At 41.7% G+C, this 14,448-nt stretch overlaps 1 protein-coding gene across 1 annotated transcript; it reads right to left on the bottom strand.

The window, feature by feature from the left end:
- Positions 1-3,822: 3,822 nt before the first annotated feature.
- Positions 3,823-8,379, bottom strand: LOC118117386 (histamine H3 receptor). The gene is made up of 3 exons (XM_047341859.1): positions 8,136-8,379; positions 7,325-7,491; positions 3,823-4,575 (listed from the first exon to the last, which is right to left on the bottom strand). Exons 1-3 carry the CDS (start codon positions 8,377-8,379, stop codon positions 3,823-3,825), a joined length of 1,164 nt encoding a protein of 387 aa, XP_047197815.1.
- Positions 8,380-14,448: the final 6,069 nt, after the last annotated feature.

Raw genomic sequence — 14,448 nt, 5'->3', positions numbered from 1 at the left:
CCACTTCCAGCGTGCACGTGATCCGGATGCAAGGAAGATTCACGGATGATTTAAAGGTTTGCAAAAAAAAACTTCACGCCCCGTGGATGCTTGTGCTAGAGGAGCTGAAGATGTGGAGTGAACCTGATTCCGTGGGCAGCGGCAGAGGCCGGCGACTGGTGCTCCAAGGCCTGGGTGCCAGCTGACGGAAGCTGCTAATTAAGAGGGCTGGAGAGCCAGTGGGGGGGCCTTATGAAACAGGGGCACCTGGGTTTCACAAGAGGGGGCCGGGTATCCATCACAACTCATCTGCGTTGCACAGGAGAAGACGGTAGTTTGCTGCAGCCCTGTGCCACGTTGCACTCGTTCACTCATGGCATGATGTCAAATAGGGCTCACACAAGAGCCCCCTCCTCCCTCCGCATGTGCCGTCACAGAGGGAGATGTTATTGCATGGCATGATGAAATTGTACATGTCAAGGTGCATTTCAATCAAGCTAAATGCGCTGAAATGCAGATGCAAACAGAAACAGCTGTGTATATAGACGCGGTCGAATACACATGTGTAATGTAAAAAGCAAAAACTCACTGACACTATATCTATACTCCCACATGCATAAGGTAATGCCCCGCTCCTTTCCATTGTTCCCTGAGTCTTCTCCGCTGTCGGGTCAAAATGTCTCCAAGTAATCTAACTAGCTCCGACTTAAGGGACAATACAAGGTCTGCCGTGAGTTCTGTCATTACTGTCTTACCCACCAGAGGCAGATACAGCTCTCGACCACCACTGAACCTGCCATATTGCTATCCAACCTGACCCCACAGATGCAGTAAACCTAAGTGAACCATAGTTTCCAAAGTCGACAGCAATAACCACTGCAGAATTGCTTTTAATCAACGTCTGAAATGAGGGTGACTTGAAGCGTCGCCCCATGCTGATTAAATGTAATTGTTTAATTGCCAAGTGCTGGGAACCCATCCTAAGAGGATTCCAATGGAATTATTTAATCTCTAGTCAGGAAGTACACTGCAGGAAAAAAGCAGAGGGGGGAAAAGAGATGGAGGAACGGAAAAGGCGAAAAATTAAGCAGAAATAGTCAGTTTTTCTTTTTGAGTACGTCCCTCATGAAATATTAACGGTGGTTTACTGCTAGGGAAGTGAAAAACAGCCTGTGTGGGGGTAAGACACATAGAGTATTTTCAAAAAAGGGGTCACAGCTTTAACCTGTATCTGCAGACTTAAGTGGTTTGTTCTTGTCTGCAGGTTCACTTTTATGTTGCAGTTTCACTCCAGAATACCACGAGTGCAGCATATCGCATGTTAAATCTTCAAGTCAGACATTCAGTGGCTTCATTACACATCTGTCACCTTTTATCTTCTGTGAGGATCAGATCTCTTGTCAGGTTTGAAAACAAGAACTTTAGGTTGAAGACCATCCCCCCCCCCCTCGGATCCCAGACTGAGTCTCTGCTAATGGGGCTCTGTAAACTTCAGGGGCACAGGTGAGCTCTATTTGGGGTCAGAGCTTTTAGACACTTTGATTGGGGGGTCATAGACATCCAAACCTCCCATGAGCACTTTCACTCAGACGCAAAGAGAGGGGGTGAGTAGGAGTAGGATTTAAAAGGCAACAAATTATTATTTCTCATCTGTATTTTTGATGCTGCAACTCCTCCTGGACCGATTTAAGCTGCCATGATCCCCGATACACCCTCAGCCGGTGGCCAATTGCTTCGGCACACCTGCCAAGACATTTCAATCTATCAAGAAAATCAACAGCAGTCGTCCTGATATAACTGCACAAGGTGCGAGCTCTCCTCACCGTGATAAAGCTCTCGCTGTCGCATTTAGATACATAGGGAGTAAACCCAGGGATTGCCGTTCTGCTGATAAATGCAGTTCTGTCATCCCAAGGGAAATGTGCCTGCATCCCTCTGGTCACAAAGTGCCGCTTCTGTCCCCCCACCATGCCACGGGCGGAGGGGGAGCGGGGGGAGGGGAGGCAGCATGGGGGCCTGCTCCCTGCAGCTGTGCCCTTATTCCCAGCACCTGACCAGGAGCCCAGATGTGCACGCAGGCAGCAGCAACAATTTGAGCAATGTAAGTCCCCTGTGGGACCCAGGCACCTGCAAACGTAACCCCACTATCTAACATGATGGCATAATTACAGGTTTAATAAGTCTGCATCTGTTAAAAGCTCATTTAATCTATCACGTCACACCTATACCCGGACCGGAGAACCATACAAAACACAAAAATGGTATTGCACTCTCAGCATTTCATCTGCACATCAAGCTATAGCCTCTCTGCACTTGGCTTTGACCCAATTAGCCATCAAGTAGACAGCAACTCCACAGCTTAACGCTGCCATTTATATGCTACAATGCAGCACACAAATAATGAATATAAAAATTATTATTATTTCATATCAAACTAGGCTCAAAGAATATCAGCGAGTAAAGGGATGTGTTTATTTTGAAAATTATAAACAATGATTTACGCATTTTTACAAAGTATTTATACAATAATTTTGCTTTAAGCAAAAGAGACAACATTCATGCTATCACTCTAATATTTCATCCACACAAATAGTTACAGAAAATAGTATAACAAGGTTTAAAGAGTATATAGATCGACTGCGTAAGCATAGGACATATTGAAACCAGTGTTTTTTAATTGTATGGGTTACGTACAGTGAAATGATTCACTGTTAGAGAGCAGCATCCATATCCATAGACCTTGAATAATAATGTTACATTCTTCTATTACAGTTTGGATCGGTCAACATCTGGGTGCAGCAGCAAAGCAGGTTTTGAACTGACGAGTCAAACACAAAGTGTTAAAGTGAAAGAGTTCATGGAAACCGTATTTCTAATAGACTGCGTTCACTCCATGATGAGTCCTCAGTCACTGCAAACACAGGGAGCTGTGAAGGTTAACGGTGACATCTAGTGGCACAAGGAGACAGTACACACACCCGCTCCTCCTCCGTTTTCATATTGTTGATAAATAAGTCGCTTCTCTAAGGTTCATAAATGTAATTGTTTACTGATGTCATGTAATGCCAAAAACGAAAAGATGGTTAAAGAGCCTATTGTTATGCTTTGGTCAGACATTTCAGTTCACGTACGTGCAGACTTATAATGGCACTTGTATTTTTAACACTGTATTTCTGTAATAGCAGAAGGAAGATGTCAGAGTGAGCTCAACACTTATGAACATAACTGCTCAATATCATGAGTGTAAATTCAAAATAAAAGCTGTTGAACCATCAAAATTAGATATGATAGCAAAACAAATTGCTTATTAGCCTGAAACAGTTATCTTTCATTTTCTAGAGAATATCTGTGGACAATGTATGTGCTAAATAATGAAGTCAAGCAAAATGCATTTCTTGATATCATTTCTATCAATATACACGGTACAGTACATACGACATAGCTGACGTTTCATTGTTAAATTGTGTGCATGATATTTATCAAAAGGCCTTGAACAATGTTTCTGAATATTTTTCAGTTTTTTCTTTGCTCCCATGAACCAACACAGAACTCATAAAGTTCTTACAGTAAGTGACAACTTATGATAATCAATATCAGTAAATATATATGATACTTTCGTTGGCATACTAATACTTTTAAGGCAGCATAATTATTTTTCACTCTACGATGAATGTTTGACACATTGAACATTGAACACAGTGAGTCAATAACGTCATACTGTGCAGTACCAACATTATACATCCAAACACAAAGGAGACCCATTCATTATGGTCTGTCTGACACACCGTGTTGCACAGTTCGACCTTGTTTCTAGCTTTGCCACATTGTTAGTTCATGCGCTCGTCACTGGCCAGCACGAGGGACCGAAGGTGACTGGGTACTGTGCCGCTTTGCACAGAGGATCTTACTGAAGGCCCTGCGGAAGCTACTGTGGCAGAGCGGGTACAGGAAGGGGTTAATAGCAGAGTTGAGCCACAGGAGCCAGAAGGTGACCTCGTACCAGTGATGCTGGATGCATCGCCCTCTGCAGGCAGCGCGGATGATCATCAGCAGAGTGTACGGTGCCCAGCAGATGGCAAACACGCACACTATGATGGCAAGGGACTTTGCTATTTTCTTATCCCTGGACAGACGGCTCGGCATGGCCCCCCTGGTGGGGGAGGGATCCAGTTTACCCAAACTGGGAGAGGAGGTCTGGGAGTTGAAAGAGCCTCTTACAGCCAGTTTCATCCCAAACCCCCAGTTGTGGGAGAGGGGGATACCTTCCCCCTGGGCAGAGGCAGGTTCGCTCATTTGAAGGTGTAGCTGCACCTGCCTGCTCTGGAGCCTCCTCCTGCGTATGCTGAGGTAAATGCTGAGGTTGAAGAAAGCCACTGAGAGGAAGGGAGAGAAAAACTCCAGCATTGAGGCGCTCAGCAGGAAATACCAAGAGTAATAGAACTCCGCAAAGCACTCGTCCTTTGGCACTCGGCTTCTGCCCACCACCAGCTCCCAGAATATGATGGCTGGGCCGTACAGGACAAAGGCCAGCACCCAGACGGCAATCATCTTGATTATGGCTTGATGAGTCATGCTCTGTCTGGCACGATAACTTACCTGTAGCAAACATAAGCACAAATCATACAATATATATTGACTCATCGCCAGTGTTGAGTCACTCAATTGCTGAATTCTACTATTGTCATAGAAATACATTCAGGTCAAAATAACAATTGAGTAAACAATTGCTTGATCAAGAAAGAGGGCAGTAAACACCAGGAAAGTAATAATGAGTATCATGCAGCTCTTATAATGTAAGGAGATATAAATATGAATGGAGTGAAATGTACTGTGAAAACACAATATGTACAGTGAAATAGATTCCACATAAGCCATTGAATTTCACAGACAGAAATTAATATTCCAGAGTTAAAAAGTGAAGTCAAAGTGCATTAGTCCAGTGAAGGTGTGTGTGGTTCACTGGGAGCACAGCTGAGCGTACAGTCTAACAGCTGCAGGAAGGAACGACCTGCGATACCTCTCCCTCGGACACTCAGCGTGGGTCAGTTTGTCACTGAAGGGAGCTGCCCAGTGCTGTGATGGTGTCCTGCAGGGGGTGGGACTGGTTGTCCATCCCAGATGACAGCTTCGCCATCATCCTCCTCTGTCCCACCACCTCCACTGCTCCCAGGACTGGCCGGTGCCACAACAGAGTCATAAAAGGTCTTCAGGAGCGCCCCCTGCAGTCCAAAAGACCTCAGTCTCCTGAGCAGATACAGTCGGCTCTGGCCCTTCTTATAAAGTGCAGTGGCATGATCGGTCCAGTCCAGTGTACTGCTCAGGTGAACACCCAGGTTCTTATAGGAAGTCATTATCAAGAAGAAAACAGGTGGAAGTTCTGTTCCCCTACGTCTTTCAGTGGACCTGTCCCTAGAAGGGTGTGCCAGCCACCTTCCCTCTTCTTTTTTTTAGAGAGTGGAGTGAGGACACAAGGATATAAAGGGCTCATTCTAGTGTAAAGAAAACAACAATTTGCAGGCCCAGAGCTGAAATCTGATTGGCCCCTGAAGTGCCCCTGTCCTGTTATATATTCATACTCACTTATTAACCATACTAACAATAAATATGACAAATTGTTGAGTTTTGTGAAGAACACAATGCGCTTGAACAACAAACTATTTTCAAAATGTATTCATTGATATAGAGCGAACAGTAACAACGACTTAAATGTGCACCTTACTGAATAAGGAATTGTACATGTACTGTATGTTGGACATATAATTGGCCTCTCTGAGTAAATTGTGGCCCCTCTATGGACCCTGATATAGAAAAATCCTAGATCCACCACTGATTGTACTCCTTGGATGCACATATGTAAAAAGAATGACCAGAGGATTTTGTTCTTGGACTCGTTTCTGCAGGGATCGCCTCCAAAGACATTCACGGTCTGGCCCTTCACATTAAATCAATCACAACGCAGACATAGATTCCACCGGTTACATCAGCGTCACATCCTGAGTCCCTGTCCACGTTCTTGTTCAGCGGGCACCAGACTTTACAACCTCTGCAGCTGCTTTGAAGATATGACACTGTTCGGAATAAAGACGATGAAGACTCCCAGGTTATGAAGTGACTGGCCCCTGCTTCCATAATAATGTATCACTGATTCCACATTTCACGTTATCCTTTTAAATCTTTCCATTCCTCCCGATGCCTTGCAGGATGAATCTTAGCTCATCATCATAATCAAACCTAATGACATGATGTGATATCTTCTCTCTATTACTGTTCAGTCAGTGTTTTGCTAACATGCTTTGATTTAATCTAACTGCCGCGTGTACGAATCTAATCTGAATCCATGTCTTCTTTCAGAGGACAAACTTTGTCCTGTGACTGTCGATGATATTCTTTGTCTTTCGATGTTCACAGAGAGAGAGATGCTCTTAGGAAACTGCTGCTTGGCTGCCGGTGGCCTGCTTCTGCTGATGATTGATCTCTCCAGGTTGGAAGGACCGAGGAGGATCTCTATGATCAAAGCTAGCTAATTAAAGAAGAGGCTCTCTCTCGCTGGTGTTATTTGTATTCATTGCTCTGATGTTAAGTGTTTGCTTGTGAAAGGAAACAGAACACTGTCTTTGTCTTCTAATGCCAAGCCTCATCCCACCTCTGAGTTAATACGCGGCGTATGGGCTACAGTCAGCTAGCCTCAACAAGAGAGTCAATGGGGCTAACAGCTGCAGAGGTTTGGAGATTCACGCTAAACACAAGTTATGTGCAAATAATAGAAAAAGAAAATCAACATCACTCACTATGTATTTCAGAGAAATAAATCAGCTGCATGGATGAAGTTTGAATTATTTAAACCTGCTTGAGTAGAAATTTAAGAATTCAAGAATCGTTTTGCTTATTGACAGTTGTGTGTTGTTTTGAGGCCCAAAGTCCAAATGTGGTTTTTTTTCCCTCTTCATCATGGGGGAGAGCTATAATTAGGGGTGGCACTGCGCCTGACTGGGTCAGGAATGATTAACCTCTGCAGATGGGCACATTTTGGAGACTGAGGTGGCACTGCCCCCATCAATGACCTGAGAAACTCACCAGTCAGAAAATGAAGCCACAGACGACAAGCGGTGAGCGTTTGATAGTTACAGGGGGAAAAAGATCTTTAAAATTTGACATTATGCTTCAAGTGCTTCGTTCGAATGTGAAAAAGGTTATTTTTCTCTGCGTACTCTGATCTACCTTAATTTGACAATCTCATTTTCTCTGAGTGTGTGTGTGTGTGTGTTTGTGTGTGTCACAATCCCGATTCACATTGATGTCCCTGTGTATTATTTTGTGGGTGTGAGGCACAGGATGTTCCACTCACTGCTCTGGTCACTGAAAGGAAACGGTCGTAGCTGATGAGGACGATGTTGAAGGCGGAGGCAGAACAAAGCAGGTAGTCCATGACCAGCCACAGTTTACACAGCCCTCGGCCCAGCGTCCACCGGCCGGTGAGGATGTACGGGATGTAGACTGGGATGCAGAATGCTCCTGCACAAACAGGTATGCAGGAGAGGGACAAAACAATAATTATCATAATATTATAGCACCAATATCAAAATATCAAATGTTCTATACCGATATATCCTTATATTAACACATTTACATCAGAAAGAAGAGTTTAAAACCATAACCTTTACTTAGGAGAAAAATTCAGTGTAGGATTTGACATTTATCGCAATAATCATCAATATCAAATTGTTATCTTGATCTTATCCCATCTTTATCAGCACATTTTCAGAAATGTAACACATGCTCCATCATTGTGTGTTATAAACTTGTTATTAAATGTTTATATAATGTTTGTAAATGCTAAATTAGGCGGTTTTATGTAAAGTGAACTTTGAAGGAAGGAAGGTGAGTGACAAAGAAGATCAAGGAAAGTTTACCTGCTGCAAAAGTTAAGCATTGACATTACAAAGAAAGAAAGAAAGAAACAAAGAAAGAAAGAAAGAAATGCTGCTTAATGTGGTACTGTTGAATTAGCTGGTGCACATCTGGCACAGGCACAGCAGCACCAGATATCTTTAGGATTTCAGCATCATACAGAAAACAGAGATAGCACATCCAGCATTTGAAATCCACACTTCTCTCTCTGATTCCAGCGTCTGTAAAAAATTTTAAAAAATACTTACCTACGAGGAAATCTGATATTGCCAGATTGAGGAAGTAGTAGTTGCACTGTCTTCTTAAACTCTTATCCACTTTAAAGGCAAATATGACCAGCGCGTTCCCCAAAACTATCACGAGCACCAGAGTCACCATCATCACCATCAAGACGACAAACGGGGCTCCTGAAAACACGGAGCTGCCCTGGAATCTAGCTGAGGCGCCGTCAAAGTGGTGCCAGCTGGAGTTGAGGTCTGTTTGCTCCTCCATGGTCCTGGTGGGGATGTGAGGGGGGGACGATGCGCTCCAGTCGACTTGCAGTGAGGATTAAAAGCCAGCAACAGGTTCCAGGCGCGTGGACGTTACAGCCAACGAACACAAGCTGAGCTCAGTGGCCGAGAAAATCCACGAGAGAGCGCACGACGCCTTTCACAGAACCGCTGCCTGCATGGACACGGTGGATTACGCATTTTACGCACCGCTGCAAGATGATCAATTCTCTAAACTACCATAGTATAGAAACCTATAGTCTAACACACATATTTAAGTTAGAGTCCGTGTGATATATATATATATAAAAGTTTGGGTTCTGGGAAATGAATGTGCGTCAAAACAGACATGTTGGGGATACGAGATATGATACTCCCACACTTTGGTTAATGCAAAGAGATTTTTGCAACAAAACAACCTTGATAATTGTCTTTAAATTGCACCGTAAACTCAAACAAATGATGCATTTACGCTAGATGCAATTGATTTCTCTTTATATATTATAATGTTCATGCTGTGTATTAATACAGTGGGTTGGCCTGCCTGTTTAATAGACTCCATATCTATTGAAATCCCAAAACCTTTGATTCACAGGTAGACACAGGCACCAACATCTGGACAAGATGCATTTTGTATCTGGATAAGGAAAAACATGTTCATAAACACCCATGCATAAATGGAACAGATAACAGATAACCTCTCAGCAATGAACAATAGAGGTAAGCCTAACCCTAAGACAAAATACACATTGTAACATCTAGAAATTAGATGTGCTTTTTAAATAGCATCTCAATTGCACCTTAAGCTAATGCACAAATACAGTTTTACACTCTTGTGCAATCATACCACTGAACTTCACTTTTCTGTAGTGAAAGGTGTATATAATGTACATATTCTGTTTTTATTTGTTTAATTCGTTTGACTTCTTCTATATGTTTAGTCTCTTGTCCACCTCATTCTGACTTGTCTGCTGCTTTAACAAAGGAATTTCCCCGGTGTAGGATCAATAATCAATCAATAGTTTTATCTTATCTTATCTTATCTTATCTTATCTTATCTTATCTTATCAATTAAATTTCATTTTATTTGCATAGCACCAGACCACGGTACATTCTCTAAAGGCACTTTGCTGAGACCTTATAGAGAAACCCAACAGAGAAAATAAACTGTGGAGAGAAAAGAAACCTGGAGCAGAAGCAGACCCGTGTTTCTTTTGACAGTTCTGACATTTAGCCTTTTCACCAAACAACATTTGTATGTTGGGTTACAGACTTCTTCTCCTAAAATAATCAGATTTTTTTAACCCTCTCTGTTTTTACCTCCCATCCTCCCAACATCCAGTGCCTTTAATTGGGACTGACACACATACTGGGGTTCTCCTACTGAACAACACTGAACAGTTTTACCAGCAGTGATGAGATGTTTTTTTGTATTCTCGTCTATGGCTCTTCAAAGTCTAGTATGAACTTGGAATTTGGATATTTCATGTTCCTGGTTTGTGAGTGAGTGTGTGTGTATAACCTCCTATAGCCACAGACAGTGGAGGAGGCTGCAGGCCTTATTTGCATTCTGATACTTTCCTGTCAGTCCCCCAGCTGTGGTCCGACAGAAATGAGAAAGGCTGCAGAACAGTAGAAGTGACTGAAGGAGCCCAGCTTGAATTACTGTTATTTTCTCACAAATGGGACTCACCACCATCTCTCTGAGTTATAGTCACAGCACAGTTGCAGCACAATAATCCACTGCAGACAGCAGCACATGACAAGCGTGGGAGTTTTAATGCAGCTTCATTCAGACCCCTGAACAGCATTGTTCACAATAAGCTCACTTAAAGTGAAACGTCTGTCCAAATCATTGTTTTTTAAGAAATTTGATCATGGCAGCTTTTGCAGCTTTGCTCCAATTCCTTCATTTTTAATTCATTTGCACCATCATACAGTATGTCCCAGTTCCCACTCCCAGTGTGTCAGTTTTGACAAAAGAAAAAGAATTGAGCACTTAACCATGTGAGGAAAGCAATTTGTGCTTGTGTTTTTCACATCAGGGTGACAGCTCGGAAAACAACCTTTTAAATAAAATATAAAACAACAAAAACGAAAGGTGCACACGGCAGGAATTCCATGAGGAATTTGAATTATATACTGTGTATGAACATAAAGTATGTATGTCATTAACTGCCCTCCTTTTACTATATAGGATGACCGGAAATATAACAAATGACAAATAACAATTTTCCATATTTCAAAGGTCTCAAATCCTGTAAAATTGCAAGTCCTCATATTCATTAAATTATCCCTTAAGGGTCAAACCATAAATTCAACATTCAGGTAGTTTCTGGCTGCCTGTAAACAAGGCTAATGCTGAAGCACCCGTTAGTTGCAAATGTCAGTTATTCAAAATGCAACAAAAGCGCAGAGACTTCATGGAGACTGGCATCGTGCCGTCATGGAAACTAATGCACATGGGCTGACACCAGCGCTGCACTATTGCTGCGCTGTGACACTTTTCACGGAACAAACTTTCCCGTGAGGAGCAAATCACAAATTGTAACTGAAAAGCTCTTCACAACAGATAAAACATTGGCATCAGTTTTGCTCTTCTTTAGATTTAATTTCACTGGAGAGGACAAATTGTATTCTTGGGAATTAAATAAGTGTCTTACATAATGCAGAGATCAAACAGGTGAATCAACACAGCATTAATATTAGATCATCAAAGGTCAGTTGTTCCTGGTAATAAGAGGACAAATCTAATATTTGGGAAAATCCTCTCCAAAGCCTGAGGTGTATTTTGAAATATTATTTTATTTTTTCTCTAAATAAAATATGTAAAAAAAAATTATAGTACATATTAAACCAAATGCAAGGTGAGTGTGTCAGGGAAGCAATCAGTTTAGCAGGTGCACTGTGGCTGGATTTGGAAATTCAAGTGCAGCGACTCATCTGAATATGGAGGGCACTCAGAAACAAAGCAGTGTCACAGAGGGTACACACAGGCTCCAGTGTTGCCGATTATACTGGGCCCTGCTGTGGCTCTCCATTACTGCAGCACTCAAGTGTTTGTGTTTGGATGCTGGGCTGGAGTACTGATGCTGCCATACTGTAACAGTGCCCCGATCTAAAGTAATCACGGCAAAAATTTAACGAGAACATGACCACACATCACAATTCTCCCTTTAAGACCCAATGGGAAGATCTTTTGAAGGCAATAGTCATAATACAGTGAGTTATGATTTACAAATTAGTACATATCAGCATGCACAATGCAATTCATCATGATTATATTTGAGAATTCCCTACAATGTATGGTTGATTAGATTGTATTATTAGATTTATGTGACAAAATTTAATAAAGCCCAATGCTTGACTGCAAACATACAAACTAAATTAAGATTATAAAAAATGCAATAAGCTTTTTGTCAGTTTTGGAATTTGTTAGAAATTACAATCCTTCACGTCAAATGTTAAAACCTATAAAGAAGCAAACAAGCCTCTGAAACAGATTTGATTATTTAACAACCATTAAAATTATTGTCTGCCTGTTGCTTTAAGGATTCAAACTACAGTACTGAATAAGAATGTGTTTTGCTCATGAGCGTCTGTTACTAAAGATGTGAAATTGAGCTATAAATTCTAGGTTTAGTTGAGATCTAAGCTGAACTTCTTATTGTATATTATAACAAATTTAAATAATTGACAAAGTGAGCATTTTAAGACCTAACTCGACTGATGGATGATGGTAAAAAACATCCAGAAATGGGCACAAAACAATAGGGAAAACTATTAGAAAATCATTTTTAATGGCATGTCAGAGTTTACATTTTTGATCTAAATGCTGTTTATAGCAATTTTTTTATTCTAATAACTAGAATTGGGCAGACCTCCACCAAGGCCAAGAAAGTTCCCTTACATTTAGTCAAGCTGCACCAAATTGCACACACTCATAGATATCAGTCACTTAAATATGTCTGATCCTTTTTATCAACATCTCTGGGAAATCTGAGAAAATGTCTAAAAACTTCTTAACATCTCACAAAAGAATCTGGGTTTGGCTCTTTGTCTGGATCTGTACCAACATTGAATTGGTTCTTTCTTGACCAATAGTTCCATCTTTTCACCAAGTCGGTGAAAAGATGTTCAACGTAATGCTATCAATCAACAAACCACAGATTGCTTTAGATCTGGATTTTATTATTTTAAAAAAACAAACAAGTTGTGCAGTTTTATTATCTGGCCCATCAAGTCCCCTAGATTCTCAGTAACACAAAAACGTTTCTGATGGAATTATTGCTTTGGGAAAATGTTACAGTCTTGAAATATCTGTGGCCATTTTGGCTTTTGCAAAACAACAGTATTTTTTTGGGGTACTTTAGTGAGGATTTGCTGCTTAGCAACATCTGAGAGTTGTTGAGTAAAATCTTTTGAAGGACACTTCAACAAAAAGCAGTCTATAATTAACCTATTCGGTAACAATATCTTTAATTGCTATGAATGGCATTTTGAATTTTTCATTTTCAGCACAACCCCTACCACTAGAAAATAGCCTTGCACCTATATGATGTCAGAAGAACAGGATCACGCCTTCTCTGCAAACGCTGCATCAATGTGTTGGCGAAGGATAAAATACTGATGAAACATAACGGAAACATCCCCTGGTCGCCTCAGTCTGCACATCACATGTGAGCTGCCACAGTTTACATAGTAAATGCTAATCATTAATGAGAGAGCTGAACTCGTGGTTGGATGGCTTCACAGTCTCACAGTCTGTTTGGCAGAGCTGCCCGTGAGATGAAGGGTGCTGGCATTTACGCCTCGCTCCAGATCCACAGAGGCTCATTGAAATGCTGAGGGTGTGCCTCATCACGACAGTGTTCTTGAATCGTTAAATTTTTCATCTCATTTTCAAAAGTTCCAAGCTGCTTAATCCACGTCTAACTGTGCCCCGCCCTCATAGCAACATTTATTGAGTGAGTCGTCGTTGTAAACATCACTGTGCGGTAATTATCACTGGAGAAATTATGCAGGCGTTAAAATGAAATCTTGTGTTGTGATGTTAAATTACCAGAGGGCATGTTAGGGATGAGGGAAGGAGGACGAAGGAATGAGGGTAAGAATGAGGGAAGGAGGGATGAGAGGAAGAAGGGATGAGGGAAGGAGGATGAAGGGATGAGGGTAGGAATGAGGGAAGGAGGGATGAGAGGAAGAAAGGATGATGGAAGGAGGGAAGAAAGGTTTACAGGATGTAGGTAGGGAGGAGGGAAGGTGGGAAGAGAGGATGAAAGGATGAGGGAAAGCTAGAAGAGAGGATGATGGGATGAGTGAAGGAGGATGAATGGATAAAGGGAAGGGAAAGGGTGGGTCGAGAAATCTGGAATAAACGGAGCATGATGGGTTGAGCAGGTATATGAAGGCTTGACAGGTGATGAAGAGGTGTGGCCCTGCTAACTAGTTAGTTAACTAGTTAACTTTCTTTTGCACTGTAGGATTATTTCAAATTGAGCTTTGGCGAGAACCATTTGCTTTTGAGTAGCTTCTGTGATTTTGATGTAAATGTACATTCAAATGTGACAAAATTAGATTCTCCTGCTAAAGGTGAAAGACAAATCTGTCCTTTAACAATGTCGCGTCTATCTGCAGTATTAGAGCAATTATATCCGAATTATGTTCCTGATATGAATATTAATGCCTCACTGTCTCAACACCTTCTGATTATAATAATAAGCCAAACCTGAAGATCCACTAGGTTTGATGTTCAAGAGACAATGCTGATGAGACCATGTTACAATGAATGTGTGTGGTTGATGAGTCACATCTCAAGTAAGAATGACTTCATTAAGCTTTGTACACTTCATGGCACCTGGGATCATTTCCATATAAAAAGCAATAACACAGAAAAAGAGAAGGCAGAAAATAACAAATTACCGTCCCATAAAGGTCCCCCCCGCACCCAGGGTCCACACACACTGTGTACACTTAAGTTGCCAGACCTCATAAGGAAAGTGAGCGTGTTCACAGCGTGCTTGATTGACAGCTGTTTGACCCTCTTTATCTGAAGTCAGAGCAAAATCTG

This window comes from Hippoglossus stenolepis, chromosome 11, assembly GCF_022539355.2.
Source record: "Hippoglossus stenolepis isolate QCI-W04-F060 chromosome 11, HSTE1.2, whole genome shotgun sequence".
In the NCBI taxonomy this organism is placed as follows: Eukaryota; Metazoa; Chordata; class Actinopteri; order Pleuronectiformes; family Pleuronectidae; genus Hippoglossus; species Hippoglossus stenolepis.
This window is presented reverse-complemented; position numbering and strand designations above follow the sequence as displayed.

Bases quoted from the DNA above. Each gene is read 5' to 3' on its own strand.
- LOC118117386 (XM_047341859.1), bottom strand. From the start codon at position 8,379: ATGGAGGAGCAAACAGACCTCAACTCCAGCTGGCACCACTTTGACGGC. The intron at 7,492-8,135 runs GTAAGTATTTTT...CTGTTTGTGCAG, and splicing joins AATATCAGATTTCCTCGTAG to GAGCATTCTGCATCCCAGTC. The intron at 4,576-7,324 runs GTGAGTGGAACA...TGTTTGCTACAG, and splicing joins TCCTTTCAGTGACCAGAGCA to GTAAGTTATCGTGCCAGACA.